The following is a 12427-nucleotide window of genomic DNA, read 5'->3' as shown; positions in this document are numbered from 1 at the left end:
GTCAGGGACCATGCCTGCAAGTCTGAACCATCAGCAAATCAGTCAGCTCCTGGGCCTGTTCCATTTGGCAGCATAGGTGTAGCACTTGTTGCTGAAGATTGGAATGGTCACCTAACAGGACCTGTGGCTGTAGCAGATGCAGAATAAAAAGAGCTTGCTAATTTGCACTTTGCTTATAAACAGAAGAAATGGCAATGATCATAATCTTTTCCATTTGCTTTGTTTTCATTAAAAGAATCCTGATTTGTTTTATGGTTTCCTACACATGAATTATTTACCTCAGTACCAAGTACCCTAGAAACAACTCTGGTCACAGACAGGACCAAAGCAGATTTGCAAGAAACCTAAAAAGCTAATTGTCAAAGGATATTTACTCTTGTAATGCCTGTTGACAACAGATAGAGTTGTATGGACTTGTAAGTCCTCCTGTTTGTCTCCCATACTGCCTGGTTTTGTGAACAAGTACCTGAGACAGGTCCCGGAGGAGAGCAAGAGTGTCCCCACCATGATGTACCTGAGATGCTCCCTGAGTGCCCCACATGCCTTCACTTCTCTACAGTCTGTGAGAACCCTCTGCTCAACATGTCTTTCCATTACAGCTGGGCATAGAGATGGGGTGCTGCCATGCAATCTCGTGACCCAATTCTGGTGCTGGAGACTAATTTCACCTTTGCAATGATTCTGGATAATTTCAAATTAATCTAAATAAATGAGATATATATAGGTCATGTTTGTGAATTTATGAAGTCTGTATGTCAATTTTGTATACAATATGTACTTTAATAGATTATTCCATTAGGTCTCGCTTCATCTCAGAAGAGATAAAAGCTGTTAATTCAGATGGTTTAACTCTTATTTAAATTATGTTCATTTCCTAAGGGTAATATGATTATACTACCTCTGTTAAATCACTTAGCCAGTAGAGTAAGTTGCCCAGAGCAGTTATATACAACAATTGACTTTTCTTTATAAAGTGTTCAATATATCTTCCTTAGCTCTTCTGTGAAAGCCCATCTTTTTCTACTGCTGAAGGTTATTCATGGTCTTGAAAAATAATTACGATTCTGATATGGTGCCATCCAGCCATTCATGGATGAACAGTAGGATGTTTAAATCCTTCCTGCGATTCCCTGTTTTCATGTCTCTTTCAGAGCGTACCAAATTAGTACATGTCCAAGGATAAATAGTATCTGGTTGATTGTTGGTTATTAACAGACATACCTTTTCACCTTTTGGGCCTGCTTTTCCTTTCAGTCCTGGCAACCCCTGAAGTCCTTTTTTACCCTGAAAGGAAATAACTGTCTTAATTAGACATTCTCTTTCATGTAGGTTGAAGAGGCTTTACACTTAGCAGCAGAGGCTGGATGTAAGGGTGCTAGATTCTAACTCTTGGTTTGTACAGTGGGATGAAGTATGTGACTTGGCATAGAATTCCCCTGGCAGTGCCCAAAATGTGCCTCTCAGCACATCTACTCTTCCCACAACAAAGTGGCAGAGAAGCCTGTTTGGGGGATACAGATGGAAACACCCGCAGGTTGCACTTGGATTTGGCACAGTGCCAACAGGACTGCCACAGCACTGATGATAAGGATTTTTAAAACTGCAATATTTGTAACACACTACTGCCAGCTGCTGCTCTGAGTGCACAAAATCATACCATTAACTTAAGCATGCTCCCACCATCTACTACATATATATTTTTTTTTTAATCTTTACCAACCTGAATCAATTCAGTTTCTACCAACTAGGATCCCTCCTGAGGACATACCTCTGACAGGCAGTGTGGGATACTAGATAGCATTTCACCCTGTTTACCATTCTAAACTTCACCAGCCAAATGAATCCCAAATTATCCTTCTTTACATCTTCATATTACCTACATGCAGCATGCACATGGTTTTCCTATAGAGGCTTGGTCATTGGCTAGAAAGAACTCCCTCCAGCTTTAAAGTCAGTGCTATTATAAAATGGGGCTGCTTATGAGCTCAGGAGACTCAAGAAAGTATTCAGAAGGCAAAAATAAATAAATAGTGATAGATGTTACTATCCCACCAGCATTTTGGGAATCTGGACAGCTGTGGTTATGGACTCTACTGGGCAAGTTTTAGGACTGTCCTAATTTCAAAGATGGGTAATATAAGGGAGAAAAATATATCTCTAAGACTGAAGGGTGCTTTTCCCTATGATGATTTCCCTGTAGAGTTACTGCTAGCAGGTTCATAGAAGAGTAGCAAACACGACCAACATAAATATAGAATATACTCATTTCATTGCTGAGTGAAGCCCCATCAAATCAATAGTAAAGTTGCATAGCTATACGTAAGATTGGAACCCAGATGCACATCGACAAAAGAGTAACTACAAAAAGTACAAGACACTGTCACAAGAAGCTTATGATAGAAATTAGGGTTGTTTTCATAAGGACGAGACAATTGGTTTTGAAGAATTTGAATTACATTTGAAGAATTTTCTCTTAGACATATCAGTTTCATAGAATTTTCTTTGAAGATATGATGGATGAAGGTAGCCAGGCTTCTGTTAATACATAAAATATAAACTTCTTGTCCAAAAACACCTTAATGACACTTAATAACTTGAGTTTTGGCTAAATATTTGCAAACCTAGCTATGTTTATTTGAAGATACCAGTGTCTGAAGGCAGCATTCAGAAAGGAGCTCAATAATGCACCCCATGAATGACCACTGAATTATTTTTCTAATATCTCAAAACATACCAGTTTCATTTGAGGTTCAGTTGCAGGGGGAAGGAAGCTGCACATGTTAGTATAGGAAAAGAGGAGCAGGCATGGGAATGGCGACAGCCTCTGGGTGGTAAGGTCCTGGAGAGGGGAAAGATGCACAAAGTGGCAGCGACAAACAAATGAGAAAGGAAACAAAGAAGCCAGGCAGAAGAACATCAACAGAGGACAGATACAGAACAGCAGCTGAGATGTGTGTGGAATATGACGGGTACAGGTTTGTTGAGGTGGGTTTTTGGGCGATACCTCACACAGAGGATGCATGTGCAGCTTGTGGTGGACTGACCCAGGGGTGAGAGTTATCTGGAGAAGCTGAGAAGGAACAGCCAAGGAAGAGGACAGCACATGTGACAGAGAAGAGTAAAGGAGAGGAACTCAGAGAAAGTAAAGCAGGAACGATGAAGCAGAAGATGCAGTTGAATTACTGCACAAGAGTAAAAGGGTAAGAGGTAAAACTCAATTAACTCAAAAGTACTCTCAATTAACTACAAAGTTAATTTGCAGCTGTGGGTTAGGAGCAGGCAACATGGAAGCATGTGTGTAAGGAGGGTCAAAGAAGCACTCCTATAGAAGGAGTCTGAGTATGCCCCCTTTTTGAAATTCCCCTCTTCAAAAAACCAGCCTCACCAGAGCTGGATTACTGGTACGGCTGCTTATGCCATGCCATGCCTCTTACTTTCTTTGCAACTTGGAAATCATAAATTTATCTTATGAACCTGTATTTTGCTCTCTTGACAACCTGAGGATGTCAACTACAGCACCAGAACTGTCTTCTAAAGAGAGGAGGTGAAGAAAACACTTTGCTGCTTAAGCCTCAATGTAGCAGAGCCTCATAAAAAATGTGTCTTTCTTAATTCAGTTAACCAAAATATGCATAGAAGAGTACTTACAGGTAACCCCTTTTTACCAGGAATGCCCTAAAATAGAACATCCTTGTTAGAAAGATAAATAAAGTACTGTAACATAGAAGTAACAAAAGAGGAAAAGCAATTAAATAAATTGTGATGTGCCATGCAGTGACAAAATGACAAACCAGAATTATATCAAACACTATGGCACAGTGGGATGTTTTGCACCTCTCTTCAATCTCATGCATCTTCTGCTGATGGCTCACAAGGATTTGAAGTCCTGGATATAGCAAGTCACTGAAGGAGGCCTGTGAGTTCTGCACCTCTGTACACATTCCAACCTGACAGCTGGGAGGGTGCTGCTGTACTGCCCCAAGAGATGGTGGAATTGCTGCTCTGGGAACATTTGTGTGTCGGCACAGCAGCTCTTTGTCTTTGCTTTCTGATGGTTGTCACTCACCAGGCCTCTGCCCCTGAGAGGTGTGCAGTGCAGGCAGGATCCTCCTGAGCTGCTGGACTAAAACCCATCTCATAGAAATGTAACTGGTGACAGTGTGCAAGGCTGTGCATTTCCAGCTCTCCATGCATGTGTGATGGATTGCTATTATCCTTTCTAAAATACAAGTTTGCTTTCAACAGAAAGAAAATACTCACAGGCTGACCAAGTTGCCCAAGCTTCCCTGGAGATCCAGGAGATCCTTGATCTTTATTTTCCACATCTTCTATTCCTGACCCTCCTAGAGATTCTGTGGACCCATCCTCTACTTCCTGACCTTTCTGGCCCTGAGTAATTAAAATATGAAATATGAAAAATGTGTTGTATTACTTTTCCCATTTTTCTCTCTTCCCCCTCCCCTTCCCTTTCTCCTACAACCCTGGCTTTGTTCCAGACAGTCAGAACCTGATGGGCACCATACAAATGGGACATTCCGTTCAGCAAGGACAATCCATATTAAAGATCATTCGTGCACCTACAAACAAGTCGCCCTCTGAAGTGATTATCTAGATGCAAATGACCTTGGTCTTCTTTCATATCCACATAAACCTGCACAGTCTAAATCAATAGTGTAGGTTTGAAAAAATAAAATTTTTACATAGTCTGTCACGGAAAAAATTGTGAGAGTTAAGACAGACCTGCTTAGGAGTGTTTTAGCCAACTTTCCCAAGAGCCACAGCACTAACAAAGGAAGGTTACATATTGGTTAAAAAGTGGCAAAAGATGAAACAATGATAACAAAAAGTAAAGTGTACAACAGCAAGACTAAAATATTGCTAAACATTAGTATTTGATCAGGAGAAAGTAATAATAACAAAAGGAATAATTTAAATATTCCAGGAACAAAACAAGATCTTCCAGGAATGAAGCTTGAACATTAATACATATTTAAATTAAAAACCAATATACAGAACAAAACATGTAAGTCAGTATTGTATTTTGAAATAGGCACTAGAATTTACTCACATTTTAAAGCACTGATGAAATATTTTGAGTTCCACTAGCAGCTAATGAAACTAGGAGGGACGAAATCTAACAACTCTCAGAGCATTTTTAAGTTAACAGAATGACAGCTTTCAGCAAAGGGACTGTAAGATGATTTTTTTAAAGACCTTTCTGGGTTTTGCCAAAAGGGAAGGTCCCAAAGACCAGCAATTAAAAAAAAAAAAAAAAAAAAAAAATTCTGGACTCATTACAGAAATTTTTCCTATCTGGAAAACTGTTAGAATAGATCTGTTTAGAGATCATAGCCTGAATGAAATAGTAGGATTGTCGATCCAGTGTTAGAGTACCAAAGGAGGGAGCAGATGCTATGGCAGGATCCTGCTCAATCATCTGCCAAAGATCTAGGGAGTCTGGGCAGGTTCCTGCTGACTGGAAGATAATCAGTGTTATTCCAGTCTACAAACAGGGTGGAAGGGAAGATTCAGAGCTACAGATCTGTTAACCTAACCTCAGTTCCTGGAAAATCAAGGGGAAGATCACACTGAGCACCAGTGAAAAGCATTTAAAGAACACTGCACTTGGCAGGAACACTCAGCCTGGGTTCACAAAACAAAAGTCCTGTTTAACTGATTTGGCATCTTTCTGTGGTGAGGTCACCCACATAAAGGATGAAGAGACAGAGGTGGATGTAATTTCCCTAGGTTTTTGTAAGGTTTTTGATACTGTCCATCACAGCATTCTTTGAAGCAAATTTTCCAGCTGTGGGATGAGTGGGTTTGTGGTGAGCTGGGTGAAGATCTGGTTGAAGGGCAGAGCTCAAGGGCTGCAGTGAGCAGGGCCACATCTGGCTGGTGTCTGGTGACCAGAGGGGCTCCTCAGGGCTCCATTCTAGGGCCAGTTCTGTTCAATCTATCTCTCAGTGATCTGGATGCAGGCTTGAATGCACCAATAGCAAGTTTGTTGATGATTCCAAACTGAAAGGTGCAGCTGACTCTCCTGAAGGACAGGAGGCCTTGCAAAGGGATCTGGGTAGATTGGAGCATTTATCAGTGATTAATAGCATGAAACTAGACAAGAACAACTGCACAAGTTACTTCTGCACCTAGGCAGGAGTAACACCAGGTGCAAGCAAAAACTGAGAGAGAAGTGGAAGTAACAACCCTTTCAAATTATAATTTTCTAAATGATTGGTCATTATTATAATAGATAATCATCTAGGGTATCTGAGTAGTGAAAAATATGTAGAAACTGAAACAGAGTTAAGAAAAACTTGTAAAGATAAAACTACAATAGATTTAAGCTTCATGTGTCACACTTCCTAAATCAAGACCAAAATTTATTTAAGAAAAATGGCACAAAAATTAAATTAAAAAAAAAACCCAAACCAGTAATAGTTTATCTGATATTTAGTTTATCTATTTATTTATATAAACTTGTATTAGAATTGCTGTTAAAAAGATGTGAATGGAGGCATGAAAATGTTAGAGAAATGATATTTGGAAGTTCTCCAACAAATACTAAAAATTCTTGTATATCAGCTTCAGTGGATAATCCTTAACTTAATGTTTCATCATCTGCTATATTTTACCACAGTAAACACAGGAATGCAAGAAGACCCTGCAAGGAACAACCTTAAACACTTGAACTAAACACACACAATGTGGAAATTTTATTCTAAATTTCTGTCATTCACGACACAGTGTGTTTTCTGGCAAAAAGGAGCTGTCATAGCTGACTGTGGTTTCAAGAAATAAAAGGAAGGAACTTTTGGTGTAGGAGTCTCAAGGCAAGAGGAAGGAAAGGCCATTATTTCTTTTTTGCTTAGAAGAATCTATGGTGGCTGTTGGAATAGCAATGTTAATCAATAAAAATGTACTGCCAGATGATTATTTTGAAATATACCAGCAAGTAGGGCAAGTATTCCAGTAGCTCACAGTATTCCAAATGGTTATCCTGTGTAATTCCAATTTGTAGAATCACACAGAATTCAGGTTACATACTACCTTACAAATAGAATATGTTTCAAAGTCTAGATTTTCCTGCTCTTGTGATGAAACAATTAGGCATGTGATAAACCCATTATACAGACCTCCTCTCTGCTTATTCCTGGCACAACACCAGCACCAGAGCCGTCTTCTTCTCTTAACATTTTCTGTGTGACAGGGGTAGGTTCACTGTTGCCTTGGTCAGTTTCCACAACAGCTAAATCTAAATAAAATAATTGCCTATTAATGGGAGAGCAAAACAAGAACTGCCCAGAGGTATTTATCAGAGACAGATGCTGCAAGTTGTATGAAAGAATGAATTATTCAGATTATGACTAAAATGCATTCCAAAGATTAATATTAGTCATTTTACAACTCTGAAAATTTTAAAAGAAAAGAAAAAAAGGGAAAAAATGAGAGTAAAATTACAAAATATGTCTATTTTAAGGTCAAGGACTGTATTGCATCATCTTGTTTTCCTCAACATCTACTCTACTGGTTGCCTATTTGTCATCCATGTAACACAAAATAATAAGAGTTGATTCCAACAGGTACTATGTGAAGTATGTGTGGAGTTAAAATAGCAACATTGTCTTTGACCTTATTAATATATCTAGCTCTTTGTTTTCTAGGAGTGCCCTGAAGCTGTCCTAGCAGTGGAGAACTGGATTCCTCACCGCATTATGCCTTGCTGTCTTTGCTCTGCTGCCTACACTTGCACCCAAAACTCCCCACTGGTGCACGAGGCACATTCACAGCCTTTGGAGGCAATAGAAGTAGTAAATAGTTGTTTATTCTGTGGCAGGATTCAGTCTTACATGAAAGGCTGTGCTTTACTGTACCAGGTCATCAAACAAATATCCTTCTTAAGTGCCTTTTAAAGGTGCCATGTGGCTTTAGAGCCTGCAGGACTACTTGCAGAGGTATGACTCAAGGGGTGCCATGCTTCTCACTGACCTGAGAAGAATGAAGAGGACTTTTCTCCTTTCATTTCCTTTGCCTAACACTTGCACTTTTACTGGAGTGTTGTAGATTGTCACAGCAGCAGCTCCTCAAGTCAGTTTCTTAGTTTCATCCAAGCACCTTTTATTTTTCAAATGTAAAATACGAACTACTTCTGTAACAGAAACTTCCACACTATAGAAGGGTAAATCCATTCTCAGCATGTGTAACAACAATGAGACTGAGATAAGCCCCTATATGGAGGGAGAAGTGAGAGATGTGTTGAACAGTGTCTGTAGTTGCTACCACTTACCTTTCCTGCTATTAATGAATTGCAGTTTAATAGACTGCATTTTCAAAAACCAAATGTTTGATGTGCCAATTCTTTTCTAGCACACAGGATATCCAAAACCATAGGATTTTCCTTTCCTGGCTGCACCCAAAATATGGCAGTGGCTTTCCATACACAAGGAAATGACAGACTCAAAACCAGAGAATGTAAATGATCCCACCCCCCAAAAAACCCCAAAACCCGAGGCAGTGCCTTGTTCTTTAAATTTAGATGCTTCTGAGGTTTCTTCTGATCTGTGATTTCCAGAAAAATTATTCTCTTCCAAATAAGACAATATGGTTGGGGGGGCTTCCACTGGCTCAGCCAACGTATCTTCAGGCTAAAAAAAAAAAAAAAAAATCCCAAAGAATGGTTTAGAGTAAAGCCTTATCAAATGTTTTGAGGGAAGAATCACTGGATTACCTTCCTCAAAGCACAGTAATCAGAGCTACCACATCTATGAAGCAACCCAGAACTCTGAGAAAAACTAGTGTAATAAATACCTTTGGACTCCATTCCTCCAAAACAAGGGAAGTACACTTGACAAACCCATAGAGAGGGAGGAAACCACAAGCAGCCTACACTTGTCAGAGACTGCATTTTCAAGTAGGACCTTTGGTTTGTTTCATTCCAGCTCAGTATTGCTTTACCTATTAGAGTGTCTTTATCTCAACCCATGAGTTTTCTGATTTCTCTTCCAATTCTCTGCCCATCCCACTGCTGGGGCAGTGAGGGAGCGGCTGTGTGGTTCTTGGTGGCCAGCTGGGATTAAATCACATCTTTCAGAAGGAGGAATAAAAGCCAAAAATTCTACTACTGCTGTGTGTAATTTTGAACAGTGCAGTAATTACAAAGATTATTAAACAGATGTTAAAAACATGAGCTAAAAGAATTTGTATTCTTCTGGATAGAGAAGCTAGACATCTTTCCTGAACTAGCTGCAGTTTTATCCAAATGAGGAAAAGTCAAGGCACAGTAAGATTTCATAGATTAAATTTTGTGGTAAAATGCAGAGGGGTCATCAAACACTAGGTGATTTTGCTGCCATTTGGAGAAACCCTACCTGGCTGCAGAAATGTACCATGTTCAGGGACAGTGGACACACATTAACATACAAGAAATTCAGGCTCTATGTCAGGAAAAACCTGCATTGGAACAGAGAGGCTGCGGAGTTTCCATTCTTGAGGAAATCCAAAACCAACCAGCACTGAACAACCTGCTCACTGAGCAACCTGCTGTATTTGGCTCTGCTTTGGAAAGGGAATTGGATGGGGCAATTTTCAAAGGTCCCTTTCAAACTCAACTAGTCTGTGATTCTGTGCACAGCACAAGTCAGGCCAAAATGAGTTTAATGAGATAGATGTAAAAGGCAAAAAAAAAAAAAAAAAATTTATGCAAACACATCAGGAGCAGGCGGCTGGGTCAATACTTAAAGTTATAAAAAGAGTGATCAGAGAATTTCAAGTTTATAATAGTAAAAAATAAGGTTTTCTTCCATTCATATTGACCCTGGAAGAGTTAAAATTCCTGCAGAAGAATATTCTTGGGAAACTCAGCAGTAGGTATGACTGAAACTGAAGTCTTTGTATGAAAAGGGTAGGAAACAAAGTAAGTGAATGACAGGACATCACAACCAAAAAGTACTTGCCCATGGGTTCTGTAAGATTCAAGAGTGAAATAGCTGAAGTATGTACAATATCAGACAAATGTGAGTATGGTTTCTGTGAAGTCATTTCCCAGAAACCTACTGACTTTCTTTAAAAGAACCACTGAGAATTTGAATTAAAAAAAGAATGTTTAACACAAGCAGCATGGAAAGCTTCATTGTGAGGAATGGACTGGAATATTTAACCTGGTACAAAAAGTGAGGAGGACATGATGCTTTAGAAAACTCTAAATATGGTAAGAAACAGATGTTTACTCTGTCATCCAGCCAATTAACCATCACATGAGAGCCACAGTCAGCATGTTCAGAAGAGGAAGAAAAAGGTGCACATCCTTCACAAAACGTGTCATTAAGTTAGCTAAGGAATTCTGCAGCAGGAATCAGAGGGTGGTAAAATTCTCATGTGTTAAAAAAATCCCAAACAACAAAGCAAGAAATTCAAGGATGAATAACTCAGCTGAGTTCTACTAACCACATGTACTCTTGGCTCAAGCATTTCCTGAGATAAAAATTGATGCAGAGTGAAAGAGTGTTCCCAGGAAGTGTCATATTTTCCCAATCTTGTATTATACTCTCCCCAAGATCTGGTTACTGATCTTTGTCAAATATACCAGATTTTTTTATCTGGCCCTGTGCCATCATTCTCATGGATGGGTGCATGTTGTTCTCATGGGAGCCTTTGGAAATTGCCAAATATGAAATCCAGCCAAAATATGAGATGCAATCAAATCCAGACCCTACCCTTTAAAAATAATATCAAAACAGAATTTTAAAGTAAATAAATCAAATAAATTTACCCTTATAGGAAGATGAGAAGGTGCAAGGGCTTCTTGTGCCTCAGAAACATCATGTTCTTCAATGCTGCCATTGCCACTGCTGTCCCCTGAAGCCTGTGCAAAACCCAATTATTGGAAGTTCATAAAAGTCAGGGAAAAAAGCATTATTTCCTAGGAATTGTCTGTTTAAATGCAGAAAAATGTTCCTTTTTTTGGCTGGCGAAGCTTCAGTGTCATTATGATGTTAACTGATTTCAGTATTTACAGAATTCCATGAAAATGACCCTTTAGAAAAATAAAAGCCACAGTTCATTTCCTGAAAGGTGTTTTAGACAAAATAAAATTATACTTTTTGAAAAAATAGGGGGTTGTACAGGAAAACAAAAACCCCCCCCACAGATAGTTTTAAGTATGATACAATGTTTCCAAGAAAAAAAAAATACTACGTTTGGTGTTATGAAAGACGTCAAATGGAAATTTACTTTGAAATCTCAGAGGCATTGAGGAAGTGTTTATAAGAATACTTACATAAGGGTCATCATCTTCACAATGATCTTCTGTAGCCCTTGGGTCAGATTTGATTGTCAGATGTTGAATCGAGCCCTACATGGAACATCAAAAACATTTCAATGAAGTAATATTTTAAATAGCATTCATGAAGGGGAGTGAGGGTGGAGGGGTGAGAATTAAACAAAGCAACAAAATACCCCGAACTGTGGTCTGATTTACTTGGAAAATGGTCTGAAGTATAAAATTTCATGGTAATAATCAAAACGTAGAGATATAAATATGCTCACAAATTTTCCTATTGCAAAATGTAGAGCAAATTGAAGCTGTACTACTATAATGACTGTCATGTCACAAGGACACCTTGAGCACCACATTGCATTGTTAGATTTGTTAGTGCCCCAGATGAAAGATCTAGTCCTGGATTATGTCATGCACTCTGTAAAACACTGTCTGTCTGCTCTTTTTAGTTATGAAGTACATTGCAGCTCCAGAAGTGGCATGTGAAAACCCTAAAAATGGAGACAAAGGATGGGAATATTAATAAGTGATGAAGTGAGTCAGGAAGAAACCAATATAAAACTTTCCAGAGAGGAAATACAGGAGATGGATTTTCTGATAACAAATGTTTCTTTCTTCAGAGTCACAAGCTGTACTTCTCAGTCTGACATGCTGAAGGAGCAGTAACAATTTCATTTAAAACATTGAACTATTGTTTCTGCAAAGACTCAAAGTACTTTAAAAAATGTGGGGGATGTTTCCTTATTACAAGTCTCACAATTAGACATGATGCACAACAGGGCACAAAGATTGATATTCAAGTCAAGAACCTGTTTACATATAACACACAAAGTAGAATATTTTTGAGAGGAATAAAATTTGTGATTCTATCCTTAAAAATACTCTAATTTATCTACCTCTGAAGACTGTGATACTTGTGCACTTGGTGCCTCCTGAGTTTGCTGGCCTTCTGAGGCAACAGCTCAGTAATCTCAACATCCTATTTCTCTCAAAACTTAATGGGCAAATCAGATATTGAACGATGTCAGACTGATTGAACAGCTCACTGAAAAATCATATATGGAAGGAGGCACACCCATTTAAGCAGTCCCCTGGAAGTGATCTTTGTTTTCACAGTACAAGTGAATCACATTTGGAGAAGACATTTTTCTC

General features: G+C 38.9%; 1 protein-coding gene across 3 annotated transcripts in view; it reads right to left on the bottom strand.

Moving 5' to 3' along the window:
• The window catches only part of COL15A1 (collagen type XV alpha 1 chain), a 118187-nt gene that overhangs the window by 65672 nt on the left and 40088 nt on the right, over nt 1–12427 (bottom strand). For 2 of the 3 annotated variants that reach the window (XM_058831388.1, XM_058831390.1), the window contains exons 4-10: nt 11276–11350; nt 10769–10861; nt 8519–8645; nt 7137–7255; nt 4261–4389; nt 3649–3675; nt 1222–1284 (exon numbers count right to left, since the gene is read on the bottom strand). In XM_058831388.1, coding sequence (XP_058687371.1) covers nt 1222–1284; nt 3649–3675; nt 4261–4389; nt 7137–7255; nt 8519–8645; nt 10769–10861; nt 11276–11350 — 633 coding nt within the window. The remainder of the gene's footprint in view (nt 1–1221; nt 1285–3648; nt 3676–4260; nt 4390–7136; nt 7256–8518; nt 8646–10768; nt 10862–11275; nt 11351–12427) is intronic. The other variant, XM_058831389.1, reaches the window with a different exon arrangement.

This window comes from Poecile atricapillus, chromosome 2 (assembly GCF_030490865.1).
Source record: "Poecile atricapillus isolate bPoeAtr1 chromosome 2, bPoeAtr1.hap1, whole genome shotgun sequence".
Lineage (NCBI taxonomy): Eukaryota > Metazoa > Chordata > Aves > Passeriformes > Paridae > Poecile > Poecile atricapillus.
This window is presented reverse-complemented; position numbering and strand designations above follow the sequence as displayed.